Raw genomic sequence first — 16699 nt, forward strand, 5'->3', positions numbered from 1 at the left:
TAAGGGACCATACATCTTCCGCAAACCCTTTCTCTACAAAACTCCTAGTGTCGCCTCATCGGATGTTGAAATCGTCCACGCTTCTGCGCCATAAAGTAGGACGGGAATGATGAGGGGCTTGTTTGGATATGCTCAGTGATTCTCCAATGAGTACTCATGTTGTGCGTTTCCAAAATGGAATTTTCTGTCTTTGAAGTCTGAGTCTGGAACCCCTATCTCAAATTAAACTAATCCTTATTCAAAGATATAATTCTTAGATTTAGAAATTTGGGTCCAGCTTTTTCATTATATCTCCAGACTCTTTTCCTAGTTAAATTATAACAACAACACTTTCCATTTCCTCATAAACCACAAATTCTTCCACATTTAAACCGTCACACATATTTCGAAAAAATGCGATTAAAATATTTTTATGATCACAGAAACAATAAAATGTATTAATTTCGCATTAAAAACCAGAAGTCACTAACTTCAAAAAAACAAAAGTAATAAACTATTTACTGATTGTTATGTTAAGCTAACTGTGAAACATAAAATCCGTTTTTATGACTCGACAACAACAAAAACAGCAAAGTAAGTTCTCGGTTAAAAGGTGCAAACATCAGCGAAATGAAACATGAAGAACAAACGGGTATTTGTTAGTGGAACTGCGTCATAATATATTAACAACAACAGCAATTTAGTATGAACTGAACATTAAAATTGTGGCAAAGTAAGAGTTAAAGTCCAGTGACTGTGACAAATCGCTTTAAATATGAAGGAATATGTGCTTTTGTGTATTTGTTGGTGTATTTGTATATACATATGTACGCGTGCCTTAAGCAATTCTTGTAGGAAGGAGTAAAAACTTTTACGCCGCCTGTGAAGTATGGACTTCGTAATGGTGCTCATTTGATATATGAGCATGCGGTGGACATTACGCGAATATGCGGTTAAATTATGGATTTTGTTGTTGTTGCGCCTCATTGTTTGTGTTCTTAAAGTAGTCAGCAATCGAAAGAAAATGAAAATCATAAAAAGCGCAGAGCGATAGTAAAAAATTAAAATTGTAGCAAAAGTAATGAAATGTATTAAAGCAAATGGTTTTGCTACAAAAAAATATTAATAGCGTTGCCACCTGAATATAATTACGATTTTTTTGAAAATAAATTTTGTTGCAAATGTGATTAAAATAGTTTCAACATGCTTATTATTATTATACACTTTAAATTAAAATAAAAATTTAGGCAGGGTTGCCACACTGATACAATTGTAAAATGATTGAACTAAATTTGGATATAAAAACTACAATATGTCTAAGAAAATAGTACTCTTTCATAGAATATTATTCAAAAAAAAAAATGGTATGATGCTGCCACCTTACTTTAAGCAAATTTTGAGACCAACGCTTCATATAGTACAAGTCTTTATGTTCTAGTTGTAAATAAATTCTATAACACAAATATTTTTTGTGACTCACAGATATTGTTTATAAAATTTAACAAAACATTTTCAAGTTCACAGAATTTCTTTGAAATCATTTGTTTAAATTTGAGTTATTTGTTTATATAAACCATTAAGTTGACTTGTTGTTACTTGATTCCATCTCTCAACGTCGTTTTGATGACTGATTGTATTTTATTTATGTAAATAAGCATAAGTAATCGAATTCATAGTAAAAAGAGTATTTTGTTTAGGATGAGAGCATGATCTTCATTGAAGAACTGTCAACACTACCAGAGGTTGTGATTGATGTGCGTGCATTTTTTGTCACTAATTGTTTATATGCATTCGTTTATCATAGTGGTGTGAGTGATTGATCTCTTGTGGAATGGAATGATCAGGTTTCAACTACGAGTGTTTTGGCTTTCTACTGAAAAAAATTGTTTAGACGCCTCAAAATGATTTGAAACCAAACAAATTTAATTTCCGTCAACAAAATTGGAAGTTATAAATATAGTTTCATGTGGAATGAATAGTGATTTAAAATTTGAATTTTATGCTTGAAAGTGTTAACGGAATATGAGAACAATTTTTATACAATACAATTTGTCTTTATTTCAGGAACCTATACTTAAATTTTTCATAGAGTATTTTTGGGACCAAATTCGTTAAATTTTAACTATATAAAGGATTAGATATATGATTCTTCTACTTCTTATAAGTGAATTATTTTATTAATTAAACTCAAGAGATATTTCTTAATCCTAAGGGACATAATCACACAACTAAAGTTCCATGCAGTCAATCAAGCTAGTCGAAGCTATTATAATTGTTTAAAGTCTCTTGAAAATATCTCTATTTTCAACATTCAAGCAACAAAAGTCCATTTCGAGTTAGCTCGCCCTTACTTTCACTCCTAGCAAACTTTCTTGGTTGCAGCTTAGACTAACATCACTTGTCAACATTCCAGCGTATAAACTTCGTTGTAACGAAAACAATTTAACGGCAACTTAGCCAGCTTGCTATAACAATTTCAAACTTAAAATAAATGCAACAAACAAATAACTGCAAGCTGCCTTTGAAAGTATGTGCACATGTGCGTATGAACCCTGTAGGAAATTGAACACTTCACTAAAGTGAATAATTAAAAAATGTATAACTAGCTTAAAAATATGTGGAAATTATTTGTTCAGCTGATATGTGCAGTACAATTCTAAAAAAAAATTCTAAAATTTTTTCCAAAATAAGTTTTTATCTGTTAAATAAAAATTGAAAACTCAAATCGCTAAATTTCTTCAAAAGTACTCTGTTTCGTGCAATTAATGGCGGAACTAACACTAGTCACCGCGGTCTTACCAGGATATACGATACCCGCAGGAGTTAAAGCAAACTGGTTGCCATGTGAGCAACAGCATGTTGCAAGTGGCTGACATGTGAACGCTTTGCAACAAACGCACAAAATCTCAAATTAATTGCAGCACAACAAGTGCAAATGCTGCACAATCACACACACACTTTAACATAAAAACACATACAGTAATAACTGTAATGCTCATACATCACACCCTGAGCAAGTCTAATCGTTGGTCCTTGCTCCAGCTTGTGCACTAAACGTTAAGCTGGCTGATTGCAACTCAACCCTTTCGGAAAGTGGCATGCGTGTTTTAAATCCTGGATCCTTAAACTGCACACAAATTCACAAATAACTGCCACAAACACACACACACGAGTATTTATGTACAGTTGCGCAGGCACCCTTTTCCATTAATGCTATGCTGCTAATAACTAGCTGCATGGTTATTGGATGTATGTGCGTCCATTATTCACTTTCTCTTTCCAAATTGCTTGGCTTTTATTATAACTCCGGCAGCACCAGCAGTTGCATGCAACACAAAACCTTTAGTTGAACCATCTAAGCTGTTGCATGAATGTTGACTTCGCCAATTTCGTGTGGCACTCAACTACAATTGATGCATGCTGCAGTTGCGTGGCTTTGTATGTGTGAGTATGGGTGTGTGTTTGTTGTTCGATGTGTTGTAATAAGGCAATGCCATCCATTATAATCACATTAAATTTCGCTATGCGACACAAAGTAATTACAATTTTGGGCTTGTAATTGTTTTCGTATTTGCGCACGCCAACTCGCAACTTCCAGTCGACTCAAGTGAAGTCAAGTCATTTCGAAATTTTGAGGCGGTTTGAGTTTTTTGTGATGTTTGCTTAAATTGGCCGTTTGCATGTTTGCTTAGTCGACGCTAATAACGGAGTGGACATATTTGTAGAGATGTAGACATTTTGAAAAAATATTTACCCGGTAGAGAGCTGCTAAAGTGCTGTAGAAGCTTGCTAAAGCTTAACTAGTAATTTTCCAAATTTTTAGTTTCGAAATAAATTTTTTTTTAGTATTATTTACTTTTTTTGAAGCGAAAAAATGCATTTAAATATTTATATTTAGCATACTTTTAGGGTTTAAAGTAAATGAAATAATACTCGAAAGAAAGTTTCATAAAACCCGTTGAATAATTCATACGATGTTTTCTTAAGATTTAATTTTTTTGTTTAATATTTCACCCTTCCAGTAAAAATAAAATTATCAGCCTTGAATTTTTCAGCGTTTAATATGAGCTTTATAGCTTTAATTTTTCGGGACGATTACAAGTGCTTAATTTTGGCTATGATATATATCTCGAACTTAATTGAAAATTGCTATCAATAGTAGAATAAAATATGGGAGATTCTCCCTCTAGCTGAAGAAGAATACACATATTTCGTTGACTTAATACTTCTCGACTTGGTATTTTTTTCTTTTAAAGCAGTGAAAAATAGTTTTTACCGAAGAATTGATGAAATTTGAAATGCATAGAGAAAGCTCAAAAGCCTAAAAGCTTAAACGCCTAAAAAAGCTTAAAAGCTTAAACAAAGCTCAAAAGCTTAAAAAAGCTTTAAAACCTAAAAAAGCTTAGAAAAAACCTATTATTTTCAATGAAATGAACAGTATATTATATGATCATACAGTACTTCAAGCACTTTAGTGTTCTCTCTCAATGTGCTTATGCTCTCTAAAAGCACTTTCTATCACTTCCTTTACTGTGAGTTTGAAATTTTCACCATTTTTATTGTACCCGTTCAAACTTTGACAGTCTGTTTTTACTACTGGGTTTGCAATATCAAACTATAAGCGCATATTTTGCTGCCGCTGGTAAGCAGAAAATTGATTCCTTCCTCCATCCTTTCTTGAACTCTCGCATCGACAGTTTGTTCAGATGCTCCGAAAATTGGCAGCATAATTGAATTTTAACCCTTAGCAACACAATTTTACGACAATGACTGCCTGCACATTAGCACACGCTGGCATTTTAACATACATACATACGCATTGATTTTCCCCTACATATATGAAAGCATTGTATTACACGATGCAACACAGTAAGCTGTGAGTCGGGGGTAAAGGTTCTAAATGTACTTATTTTGAAGTGAAATTTGTAATATATGAATTTTAAAATATTTTATTTATAATTATTTCAATTATATAAGGCACTCAATACATTTAAATTTCTCATAAGAGCTTATTTTTCTGCCAAATAAATAATTTCCTTGTGCTAACTCCAATAATATAGCCCAAAATGGTCTGCTGGGTATACACTAAAGCAGCTTGCTTGTTCATATATAATAAAATGCAGATAAATGCCAATTGATAGAGCAAGTAAAGCATAGCTACTACTCACATACACACACTGAGACACGAATGTTTTCGATAAAATGTTGCCTACATATAGGCGCACCGGCATGGTATTTCAGCGCAATGCCAGAGAAAGTGATGCAACCACATTTACATGTGTATATACCTATAAGCTCACATATTTGCTTGCCGACAACAACAAGAAGGACACTGCTGCATTCACATGCACCATTCACTGCACAACAACAACAACACGAACCCGGTGGAGTATACATATACACATCATGTATATATAACTTAAAGTCAAGTAATTTCTATACAATAGGGGTCACGAGCCTCCTACCTCACTTCCTGAGCTCGTTTCATCAAACACGCATGCATTCATCACTCAACCATGCAAACGGATATGTCGCTGGGAAGTTGATCTTGATTTTGCGCTATTGATTAGTCAAGCGCAAACACACACACGCATGCACTCGCTACACACTCCTCGCATTTAGTTGCTCGTGCGCTTGCTATTGTGCACAATTTAAATTTAATTTGACGCCGCGTTGCCGGGAAACGCGATAAGACAGGCGTTCTATTCATAACGGAAAACTCCTTTAGTGCCATACATCATTAACCTGATTGGTATTAGGGTTATTTATTATTGTGCAAGTATGTGTACTATGCACCACTTTGTTGTTGTTGTTGGTGTGATGTGCAGTTATGTGATATACATATTTTTAGTTGTATGCATTTGCCATGGTAGCGCTCATTAGCAGCGAGTTCGGCTGAAGTTTGCACAAAAAGCGTAAAATTATAAGTAAAGTGGCCAATCATTGTTGTTGTTGTTGCGATAACATAATTGTAAAAGCCTATTGCATTTATGTTAAGTGCATTGAAGAGTTGCATGAGTGAGTTAAGGCTTTATTCTATAATTTTTATTTTATGCGTGAGTGGTTGCAGGCATGTTCGATGAGTATCTGCGAAACATATCAGTGCCACTTATTTATGAAGGAAATGAGTGACTGCGGTTAGTTGCATGCATTGAGGTCGATATATTGAAACTGATATATAGAAAATTATGACTGACCCTTCTTGATTTTATCTCGCACATGAGAAATATAAATATTTTAAACATGATTTTCGATTTCATAGAAAATTTTTTCGCTGGATAATATCTCAATTATGATTTCATATTTAAAATCGTACATATATTTATCTATCAGAAAATATATAGTTCTTCTTCGTAGAATTGCGAAGAAATTTTTGTTTTCTTCGATTCGCCAAGTTTTGGAGAGTAGCAAATCGAACAAACTATACCGGATATTCAAACCAACGCGCAGTACACGAGGTGCAATCCTGCGTAAACATGTTCTTATGCATGCTCAATAGTATCGCGCTACTTTATTTTGTGGAAAACCTCTTTAATACGAGCAATAAAACACAAAACTGGTATAAAGCGTGTTTAACAAAACTTGGCAGCATTGCAGATAGCGTTTATACCACAATTCAACACGAAAACTGTGTTGTTGCTTTTCCGTATAAATTTTTTGATAAGTGAGCAGCTCGCAAAAGATCGCAAATAGACAATTGGCGATTAGAAGACAAATTTTATAAGAAAATTTAACTTTAGGGGTTAGTATGAGGCTAAAAACAATGGTATTTTTACAAATTTTTTTATACTCTCGCAACAAAAGTTGCTAAGAAAGTATTATAGTTTTGTTCACATAACGGTTGTTTGTAAGTCATAAAACTAAACGAGTTAGATATAGGGTTATGTATACCAAAATGATCAGGGTGAAGAGTGGAGTTGAAATCCGGTTGTCTGTCTGTCCGTCCGTCTGTCCGTGCAACGGATAACTTGAGTAAAAATTGAGATATCTTAACGAAACTTGGAAGACGTATTCCTTGTTTCGAAAATGGGTAAAATCGGACCATTGACACGCCCACAAAATGGCGAAAACCAAGAACCTATAAAGTGTCATAACTAAGCCATAAATAAAGCTATGGAAATAAATTTTGGAACATAGGATCGCATTAGAGAGGGGCACATTTGAATGTAAGTTTTTTGGAAAAGTGGGTGTGACCCCGCTCCCAAATAGGTTATTTGTATATATCTCGCAAAACAATAAAGCTATTTGAACCAAACTTTTTGCAATAGGTTCTCCTACGTATTCCACCACACACCACCTCTCATCAGTATATCAATATTACATATTTTGAACAGTATTTTGTGAAATCTTTATGTGAAAATTCCGAAAACTCAAACGATGGTACATCAACTTCTATGACGTGTCCCAACACAAAGGTCTTGCGGTGGGCATCATAACTCATTATTGGTTGATTTAATAATCATCATAATAATAATAATCAATAAAACAAAAATATTTTGATAGTATACGGATATATCTAGTTAATGAACGAACGAAAAATAGAAATGTTGAAATTTTAAATTTTTAAGGGATTTTAACCAAAAAACTCACTTTTTTGGTCAAATTTTCGCCATATATTGGCTCGAAAAATATGTTGTAATAAAAAATAAAAATGAATCCTTCGTTTAGTAACTAGACAATGTTATTTAAAAGATTTGTGCCAAATTTTAGCAAAATCGCTTCATAACTTTTCGAGAAACGATATGAAAAATTTATTCCTACAGATGCGGGCTGATGGGCGAAACTTCCAAAGACTATATCTCTTGGAATTTTACTCGAACTAATTTGAATTTTTTAAAATCTGAAATTTTGAAACCCACCTAACCCCTTAAAGCTCTCTTTCTCATTGAAACATAATATTTCTTGAGATCAAGTAAATATTTTTACTAGGTTGTCTTAAAAAAATTGCGTTAATTCGGCATCGTTTATTAAATAATACTTAATATTTAATTTTTGATATATTTTTAAGAATCATGATCTGTTCTTATTATTCCAAGTTATCTAAAAAGTGTGTTCGGTTTTGAAGATTTTGTTTAAATCGATGCTAAGCCGAATTACTTAGATATAAAATTGCATTTTAATACAATAGTTTCAGCAAAAGTGGGTGTTGCGTGCTTTTTTGAAGGGTTTTAAGCTCGCAAACCTCAAAATAATATGGCCTCTCTTCTCAAAAGTATTTTTATACTCTCGCAACAAAGTTGCTACGAGAGTATTATAGTTTTGTCCACATAACGGTTGGTTGTAAGTCCTAAAACTAAACGAGTTAGATATAGGGTTATATATATCAAAATGATCAGGGTGACGAGAAAAGTTCAAATCCGGATGTCTGTCTGTCCGTCCGTCTGTGCGTCCGTCCGTGCAAGCTGTAACTTGAGTAAAAATTGAGATATCTTGATGAAACTTGGAAGACGTATTTCTTGCCACCATAAGAAGGTTAAGTTCGAAAATGGGCGTAATCGGACCACTGCCACGCCCACAAAATGGCGAAAATCGAAAACACTTAAAGTGCAATAACTAAGTTATAAATAAAGCTATGTAAATAAAATTTGGAATGAAGGATCGCACTATGAAGAGGCATATGTGGATGTAATTTTTTTGGGGAAGTAGGCGTGGCCCCGCCCTCTATTAAGTTTTTTGTACATTATTCGCAAACTACTAAAGCTATATGAAAGAAACTTTCTAGAGTGGTTTATTTTAGGCACTATCTTATACAGTCCAAAATTGGAGGAAATCGGATTATAACCACGCCCACCTCCCATACAAAGGTTATGTTGAAAACTACTAAAGGTGGGTTAACTCACTATCGAAAAACGCCATAAACACTAAATTTCACATAAAAAATGGCATATGGTCAAAAACCATATCTCAGGAACTACTCGACCGATTTCAATGAAACTTGGTTTGTAATAGTCAATGAGATGTTGTGAAAATAGGCCAAATCGCTTTACAACCACGCCTACTTCCTATATACCAGAACTTTGAAGACGATCTGAATCGTTTACTTTACAATATATAAAGTAAGCACTAGTGAAGATATCGATGCAGAACTTTGCACAAATACTACGTTTATAGTGTGGCAGCCCCATTCTGAAAAGCGCCGAAATCGGACCATAGGTTTTTAAGGCCCCATATATCGAACACGAGGACCTCGGTGCTTCTAACCTAATATTATGGTTTCCAACTTTCAATGGACTTTATACAATATATATGACGAATATGTGGGTCAAATTGTGTATTATATAATATTAATAAAGTTAAATAAATAAATTGCGAGAGTATAAAATGTTCGGTTACAAACAAACTTAGCCATTCCTTATTTGTTAGCATTGAGATTGTGGTCGAGTATCAGGCATAGTGGGTTTCATTCGTTTATTTTTGCAGAGGTTACTTTGAGCTTTTTATTAAAAATTTTCCTTTATATTTTATTCGAAAAAAATAATAAAAAATAAAAATAATAATCTTTACTTACCCTAGCTAGCTCAGAGCGCCATATTATTTGAATATCTAAAAATAAAATAGAAATTCGAAAATAAATACAAATATTATTCACAATCTTATTACAAATGGTAAATTACATTTTTTAATGTAATAACATTTATAAATTTTCTATCTTAAATTTACTTATTAATTTTATTTGCAAAAATCTTGAAACAATAACAGAAAAATATTAATAAAATTTTACTTTATTTTTCCAATAATCAAAAGTATTATTGTTGCATGCAACACAAGCAGCTTGTTGCCAATAAATGCAAATAGGCAATAAGCTCAATAGGCTTTGCAGTAAAATACAACAGCAGCTCTTGCATTTAAACTACAAATTGCTATGAGTTTATTATTTAATTTTGAAATTCATACAAAATACAAAATAATTAAACAAATAATAACAAATCAATTTTCAAATATTTCTTTGCTATGCAAAACAAAAACAATTGCCAAATAAAATGCAAATACTTGGCAATAACATAATTTGTTGAATTTATTTGGCAATCGGAGCCAATAAAAGTAAGTGCATCCAATAAATACATATATGATATGTAAATAAATACAAATATGTGTTTTTGCGCCTAAGTGGACATATGCACTTTTAAAAGCAAACATATGCAGTGTGGCATGTTTGTTTCCTGCTAGGCTTGCGGCAACAATGCATTAGCACACATACTCAATTGTGTTTAAATGTGTTCACAGGTTTGTAGCAACAACAATAATCCCAAAATACATAAAATTGAAAAAATAAATTTGCTTGCAACAAAAAAGCTTTCAGCAAAATGCGCACATTGTGGCATAAATGTGTGCAATGTTTCCGCCAAAACGAACTTCTATGATTTGATAAACTAATTTGAATTTAAATTTAAATTAAAAATTTCTAATTGAACGCACAACGCACACAGCATCAGTGTTGCCGCAACGTAACGCAGCACGGTTGGTGGCAGCAACGGCGATGCATTTCGACTACAGCCGCGAGCTATGTGGCCAAGTGCATAATATATGGCGTAGCGGTGGGTGAGTGGTTGCCGGCGAATGCCGTCTGTGCGACAGTTAGCGGTAAATGTGCGTAAGCGGGGTTGCACGTATCAGTACGAAAGAGATAACGTAAATATATAATTGCAAAATGCGCCGGGTAAAGAGGGTAGGCGTAGGGGTTAGAGCGCGGAAATGCAGATGCATTATTATGATTTGGTAATGCAGCTGAGTTATTGTTGCTTTGGGGCGCACACAACAGTAAATGCGATTGCAATTCATTATAATTGTTGTTGTTGTTGTTGACGCACTTGCATGTGTGTCGCCCGGGTGTGTGTGTGTGGTTGCACGCATGCCAAGCCAGTAAAATTGTATTTGCAAAATAGATTTGTCGGTTGCGTTTCGGTTGTTTTTGTTGTTGTTGTTTTTGGTTGCATGCAAAATTTAAGCCTCGATGTCACAGTGATTTTCATTTTCATTTGGATTTTTATTGCATTTCAGGCAGCTTTAGCTTCGGCTTCGGTTTCGGTTTCAGTTTCACTTGCGAGTTGTTGTTGTTTTTTGTATGAAGAGGTTGAACTGTCGCTTTTAATGAATATTGTAAATATCAATATAGCACTTTATATTAAAGTTTCATTATGGAGCTTTGACAGAAAATATATAGTTTATAACCTCTTTCGAAATTTGTTTGAAGAATTTGTCGCTCTTCGGATATTACGAAGTGGTACAAACTCTCGAATGGAAAGTTTAGTGTTTTTAAATTGTATCTTTCATCGAGAGAGTAGTCCAAAGTCCAAAGGAAGCGAACAGACGAGGCTAGAACTCATCTAGCCCTTAAAAAACTGAGGTCTTGAAAAGTTTGGAAGATCGCAGTTGGTTCAGGTTTGCTAACGAACTCAACTAGCGCAGTAACTAATTGTAGTCTTGAGCATTTTTAGAGATCCTAGTTGGTTAGGTTAGGTTAGGTTGGCTGAGATCTAGTCGCGTCATATTCTCTCTAAAAATATAGGTACTAGTCTGGTCTCCAAAATATTTCAAAGTAATAACTTATGAAGTACATTTATATGGCTAAAGAAGAAGAATAAATACACAGAAAAAGAGAGAGAGAGTGAGAAACCTAAGACACAGAGAGATAAATTTAATAATGATTGTCAAAATCATGTTTCATTGTAAGGGGAGAAACTGATAAGAATATAATAACCACTTGTTGGAACAAGAACCCAGCTTCCAGATATCAACAGCAACTAAAAGCAAATCTTAACAATTGCAAATCTATGCTTGAACTCAAAATATGCTTAATATTAGAGAGTTCGCTACTTAGAGGCTACTATAAACCAGTAGCTAAATGTTATAAAGGCCTACTCCCAAAAGTATACATTAAATTTTTCAAAGTATAACTTTAGGAGCAATGAAAATTTTCAGCAAATTTCGGTTTCAATATTACAAAAACACTGAGTGCACCAAAAAATCTGCAAAAAAAAACCTTTTCATGTGACTGCACGTGCTGCATTTTGCACTTTGTGCCTCAACGCCATGCCTTCATTTACATAACACTTGCACATTAATTAAACCGCCTGTTGTTATGCAACGCAACGCCAGGCGAACTCATTTGCGGCCAAAAAATAAAAAAAAAACCGGTGGACACTTCAAAAACTCACTTCAGGCAATTCTGTCGCCACTCATTGCATTCTTTTTTCTGCCTTTTTCTACAGCAAACCGATTCTTTTTTCGATAGATGTGCTGCTTTTTGTCTCTTTATGCACATTTTCAAAATGCGATTACTTGATACTCAAACCCACTTACCGTTAGCGTACGCCAGCGTTCAAGCTTTTTAAATGAAAGCTTTTTGTTGCCACTGCCACTGCTATTATTATTTCTATTGTTGTTGTTGTTGTGCAACCCTTAAAAAGGCGCGAGCAGCCACTCATTTGAATACACTCAAGTGTCCACTTCAAGTGTTTGTGATGTGGCAACACATGCGAAAGTGAAAAAAGCCCGACTGAAATTGTATTGCACTTGCAACAGCTGCATGCAACAAACGTGCATAGTGGCTGGTGGTGGCTTAAAATGCATTCACTTGCAACAGTTGGGTGTTTTAACAGTAACAGCGGCATTCATACTATTAATGCCGCCAAACTGTACCGTGATAACTGTAAATTGTTGCATGGCAAAAAGAAAAACGAAGTGTTTAAAGTGCGAATATTTATGCCACTTTATTTCATGGCAAATTACACAAAAAAGCTGGCTATGCGCCCACAAGCAGCTAATAATAACGGTACATATATATGTGTGTGTTTTGACAATTAATGTGTTGCAAGTATGGCTATTTTAAATGTAGGTGCGTGTTGCAATATAAGTTGACATGCTCATTCGCCTGAAACTATGTACTACATGGCACAACATTTCCGCATGCCACACAGCACATTTGCAACACACCAACGGTATTGCGAGCCTTTCTGTGTCATTTTGCTACATTGCTTGGCACTTAAGTAAATAACTTTTCTTTTGCTAGCCTTTTAAAAGGGGCCGTTATAAACATTTAAATGTTTACGCATACATTTAAAAGTCACAAACCAACAACAACCACACATATGTACTATAAATATATACTATACATATGTATGTCTGTATGTCTCTTAGTTACTTTCTTATATGTATCAACTATCACTGCAGCAGACTTGACTCCCAAGTAAGTGAGTAGCCACTACTCATATTCAATATTTGCATTCAAAATTTGAGTACATTAACTGCAGACAATCGCTTTGTCGCTGTGCTTGTCCGAGTGTGTTGGTGGCGCTGCTGACTCGGCGATTTTCGCCCATTTTGCCTTTGACTTTTCGAATATTTGCATATGTGCATATAAATTTAAGCGTTTTTAAGGAATTTGTCATAAATTTGGTGCGTTTTTTTGGATTTACACCGCCTGCGTGTAAGTATGGTACAAACACACTATATTTTTGCTGATTCAAGGAAAATCGTTTTAATCTGGCAAAAAGTTATAATTTGCATTTTGTACTTGTAGTTGAGATTTATTAGCTAAATTTTGTGCTGAGGCGGGCATAAATTATGATTTAATGTTGGACGCTTATACTTATAATGATGCATAGTCGCAATAACTAACCCGAACTCGAGTTCCAGGAAGGTGAGGTGAGGTGCCGTCTGTTGAAAGAATATTACTTCATAGCTAAAGGCATTGAGTTCAAGACTCGGGTATAAATCTGACTTGAATCTAAATATAGAATTGGCAATACCGAGTTTTCAGTTAGATAACTAAGATAGTTTATGAAGCCCATAATCAGTTCCGAGTAACTCTCCTCTGAGCCCTTTCTTTCGTGAAATGTATTATAAGAAACGCATCTCCTGAAGCCCATAAGCAGTTCCAAAGAAACTGTTGGTCCCTCTCTTTCGTGGCATTTATTATAAGAAAAGCAGCTCCTGAAGCCTATAACCACCGAATTAACTTAACAACTGTTGGTCCCTCTCTTTGGACGTACTTATTATAAACAAGTAAGGAAAGGTTAGGTTCGGGTGCAACCGAACATTTTATACTCTCGCAATTTATTGAAGAAATTTTATTTACATAACACACAAATTTAATTATAAATTCGGCATAAAAAATAACGAAAATCGTCCTATATAGTGTATGAGGGCTGAGGTAATTCCTCAACCGATTTCATTCATTTTCACCAGCAAGGTACACTATATCCAAGACTATACACTCACTTAATTTCGCTAAGATATCTCACATATTAACCAATACATATATGCAGATTAAAGCCCACAGGGGCTTGAAAAGTTATAGTCCGTTTACGACAATTTTTTCTCAAGTGAAGCCACAGATAATATGCACTATTTGTGTACAGTTTTATTACGATATCTTCATTGGTTCCTTATGTTTACATAATAAAGTGAAGGAATCAGATGGAATTCACAATTGAGTTATATGAGAAGTTGTCGTGGTTAAGAAGGTATTTTGTACCGAATTTCAATGAATATCTCGAGTAGTTCTTGAGATATGGTTTTTGACCCATAAGTGGGCGATACCACGCCCATTTTTCATTTTGTAAAAAAATCTGAATGCAGCTTCCTATCCGATTTCTTTCATTTTTGGACTGTATAAAGAAACGGCTAAAAGAAACGACTGCAGAAAGGTTTATATAGCTTTATTGTTTTGCGAGTTATATACAAAAAACCTATTTGGGACGGGGTCACGCCCACTTTTCCAAAAAAATTACGTCCGAATGTACCCCTCCCTAATACGATCCTATGTTCTAAATTTAATTTTCATAACTTTATTTATGGCTTAGTTATGACACTTTATAGGTTTTTGGTTTTCGCCATTTTGTGGGCGTGGCAATGGTCCGATTTTGCCCATTTTCGAAATTTTTACTCAAGTTATCCGTTGCACTGACAGTCAAAACTATAAACTCTCTTAGCAACTTTTGTTGCGAGAGTATAAAAGATGACCTATGAATGGAAGATTATGAGAATATCAGTATCATCTATCATATTTTTTCTCTTTTTGACAAGGATATAATTCTTTAAAGATTGTGTTTACGACCGAGTGCCTGACAGTCTAACAATTTAACGGTTCCACGGTCTCTTTGATAATAATCCTATATTTAAACGAAGTAAAATGCATAAGTTTGGTTCATTTGAAGAGGAAAGTATAGAAAGGCTCTAGCACTTCGCTCAGACTAGCTATGAAAATATATATTCTTTTAAACAAGAAAATATACTAAATAACTCTAACAACAGATATCTTGGAAATAGTGAAGAAACTATCAAATATTTTGGGGACTTTTTAAAAATCACAAATTGAATGAAGAATTGTATGAAGGAGAAGCTATTAGAGGAAAACGGTTGAGCTAGAAGTTTTAAAATACTTTTGGTGTATATAATTTAGATTAAAAATGTTCGGGACTTGAAATTATAACAGGTCACAAGAAGATTCGACCTCATAAAGAAGTTCTGTCCACTAGCAGTATGCTGATGTCTTAAATGTCTATATACCATTAGAAAAACAAAAACTGATTAGCTTTTCTAAATAACTTTTAAATTACATTTTTAAAATATTGATCATATTCAATTGTTTCAATTTTATCACGGATCCTAAATGTATGCTCTAAACCTCGATGAAAAAATTTAGTCTACATTTAGTTGTTACATATTTAGTCTATTTTTAAAACAATATTGATATCGATTGTAAAAATATGGAACATAAATTTGTCACTAAAGATAACTCAAAAGTTAAAGAAATATTACGAGGTGTCATTGAAGTCAAACCTACCAAATCATAATTATAACAACAACTTCAAACCCGTTCCAAAAACCACATTTTTATTTAAATAGCTGCAATAAAATTTAATACTTAATGGTTACTAATTAATATTAATAACAACTAATCAAAAAATATATCGTTTCCTTGCAGGAATGTCAATTTCAATTCAAAAATCTGCGCTGGAATTGCAGCACAACAGAGGATAACACCGTCTTTGGACCGGTGACGGGATTGGGTAAGCATACTAAAATCATTACTAAATTCAACTGTAAAACGTAAAACACACAGAATGAACCCAAATAAATCAAGCATAATAGCCTTGAAGCACTAACTCTAACTACTTATACCTTTTGACAAGCTAAACCTTTACAGCCATTTAATGCCACAAAGCATTTTTGTTGTACAACAACTTCAAGCCAAAAGAGAACAATTTATCAAATTAAATTATTATGATCAACTCATCAAAAGGCAAAATACCTAAATTATTCTAATCAATTTTAATTTCATTAGATAACAAAAAAGATTCAGCGCTACCTGTGTGCGACGTGAGTTTAGTGTTGTTGTTGCGTGTGTTTGTGTTGGTATTGTTGCACGTTTGTTGGCTCATTCGTTTGGCTTCTAAGTTTGACTTAATTAAATGATGAATATTATTTCCTGTCTGCAAAGTTACGCTCAAAACAATCAACAAGCGAAAAGGCAGCAACAACAACAACGAGACACAGGAGGCAACACAGCAACAACAACGACGAGGCATTCATTTAGTGAATGCGTAGTAGAACACAAAACGGCAAATCTGCATTGTTCGCCCTTTTCGGGCAGCCGCCAGTGACTGTAGAACTTTGTGCGCAAAGCACAGGCCCTGGTGGGTTAACGGTATAAAATAAACTTCCAAAATACCTACAACCGGGCCAGCGGGAGTGAGCAAAGCTTATCTAACATTAT

At 34.1% G+C, this 16699-nt stretch overlaps 2 protein-coding genes across 6 annotated transcripts in view; one reads left to right on the forward strand and one right to left on the reverse strand.

Moving 5' to 3' along the window:
- The window catches only part of LOC128922610 (uncharacterized), a 367146-nt gene that overhangs the window by 248708 nt on the left and 101739 nt on the right, over positions 1-16699 (reverse strand). For both annotated transcript variants that reach the window (XR_008471798.1, XM_054233714.1), the window contains one exon: positions 9488-9522. Coding sequence is in view for 1 of the 2 variants with exons in the window: in XM_054233714.1 (XP_054089689.1) it covers positions 9488-9522 (35 nt within the window). In the remaining variant the exon portion in view is untranslated. The remainder of the gene's footprint in view (positions 1-9487; positions 9523-16699) is intronic.
- The window catches only part of LOC105209321 (protein Wnt-5), a 205090-nt gene that overhangs the window by 133702 nt on the left and 54689 nt on the right, over positions 1-16699 (forward strand). For all 4 annotated transcript variants that reach the window (XM_011179676.3, XM_054233708.1, XM_054233709.1 and 1 more), the window contains one exon: positions 15908-15992. In XM_011179676.3, the coding sequence (XP_011177978.1) occupies positions 15908-15992 (85 nt within the window). The remainder of the gene's footprint in view (positions 1-15907; positions 15993-16699) is intronic.

The sequence above is a fragment of the Zeugodacus cucurbitae genome, chromosome 6, assembly GCF_028554725.1.
Source record: "Zeugodacus cucurbitae isolate PBARC_wt_2022May chromosome 6, idZeuCucr1.2, whole genome shotgun sequence".
Taxonomy (NCBI): domain Eukaryota; kingdom Metazoa; phylum Arthropoda; class Insecta; order Diptera; family Tephritidae; genus Zeugodacus; species Zeugodacus cucurbitae.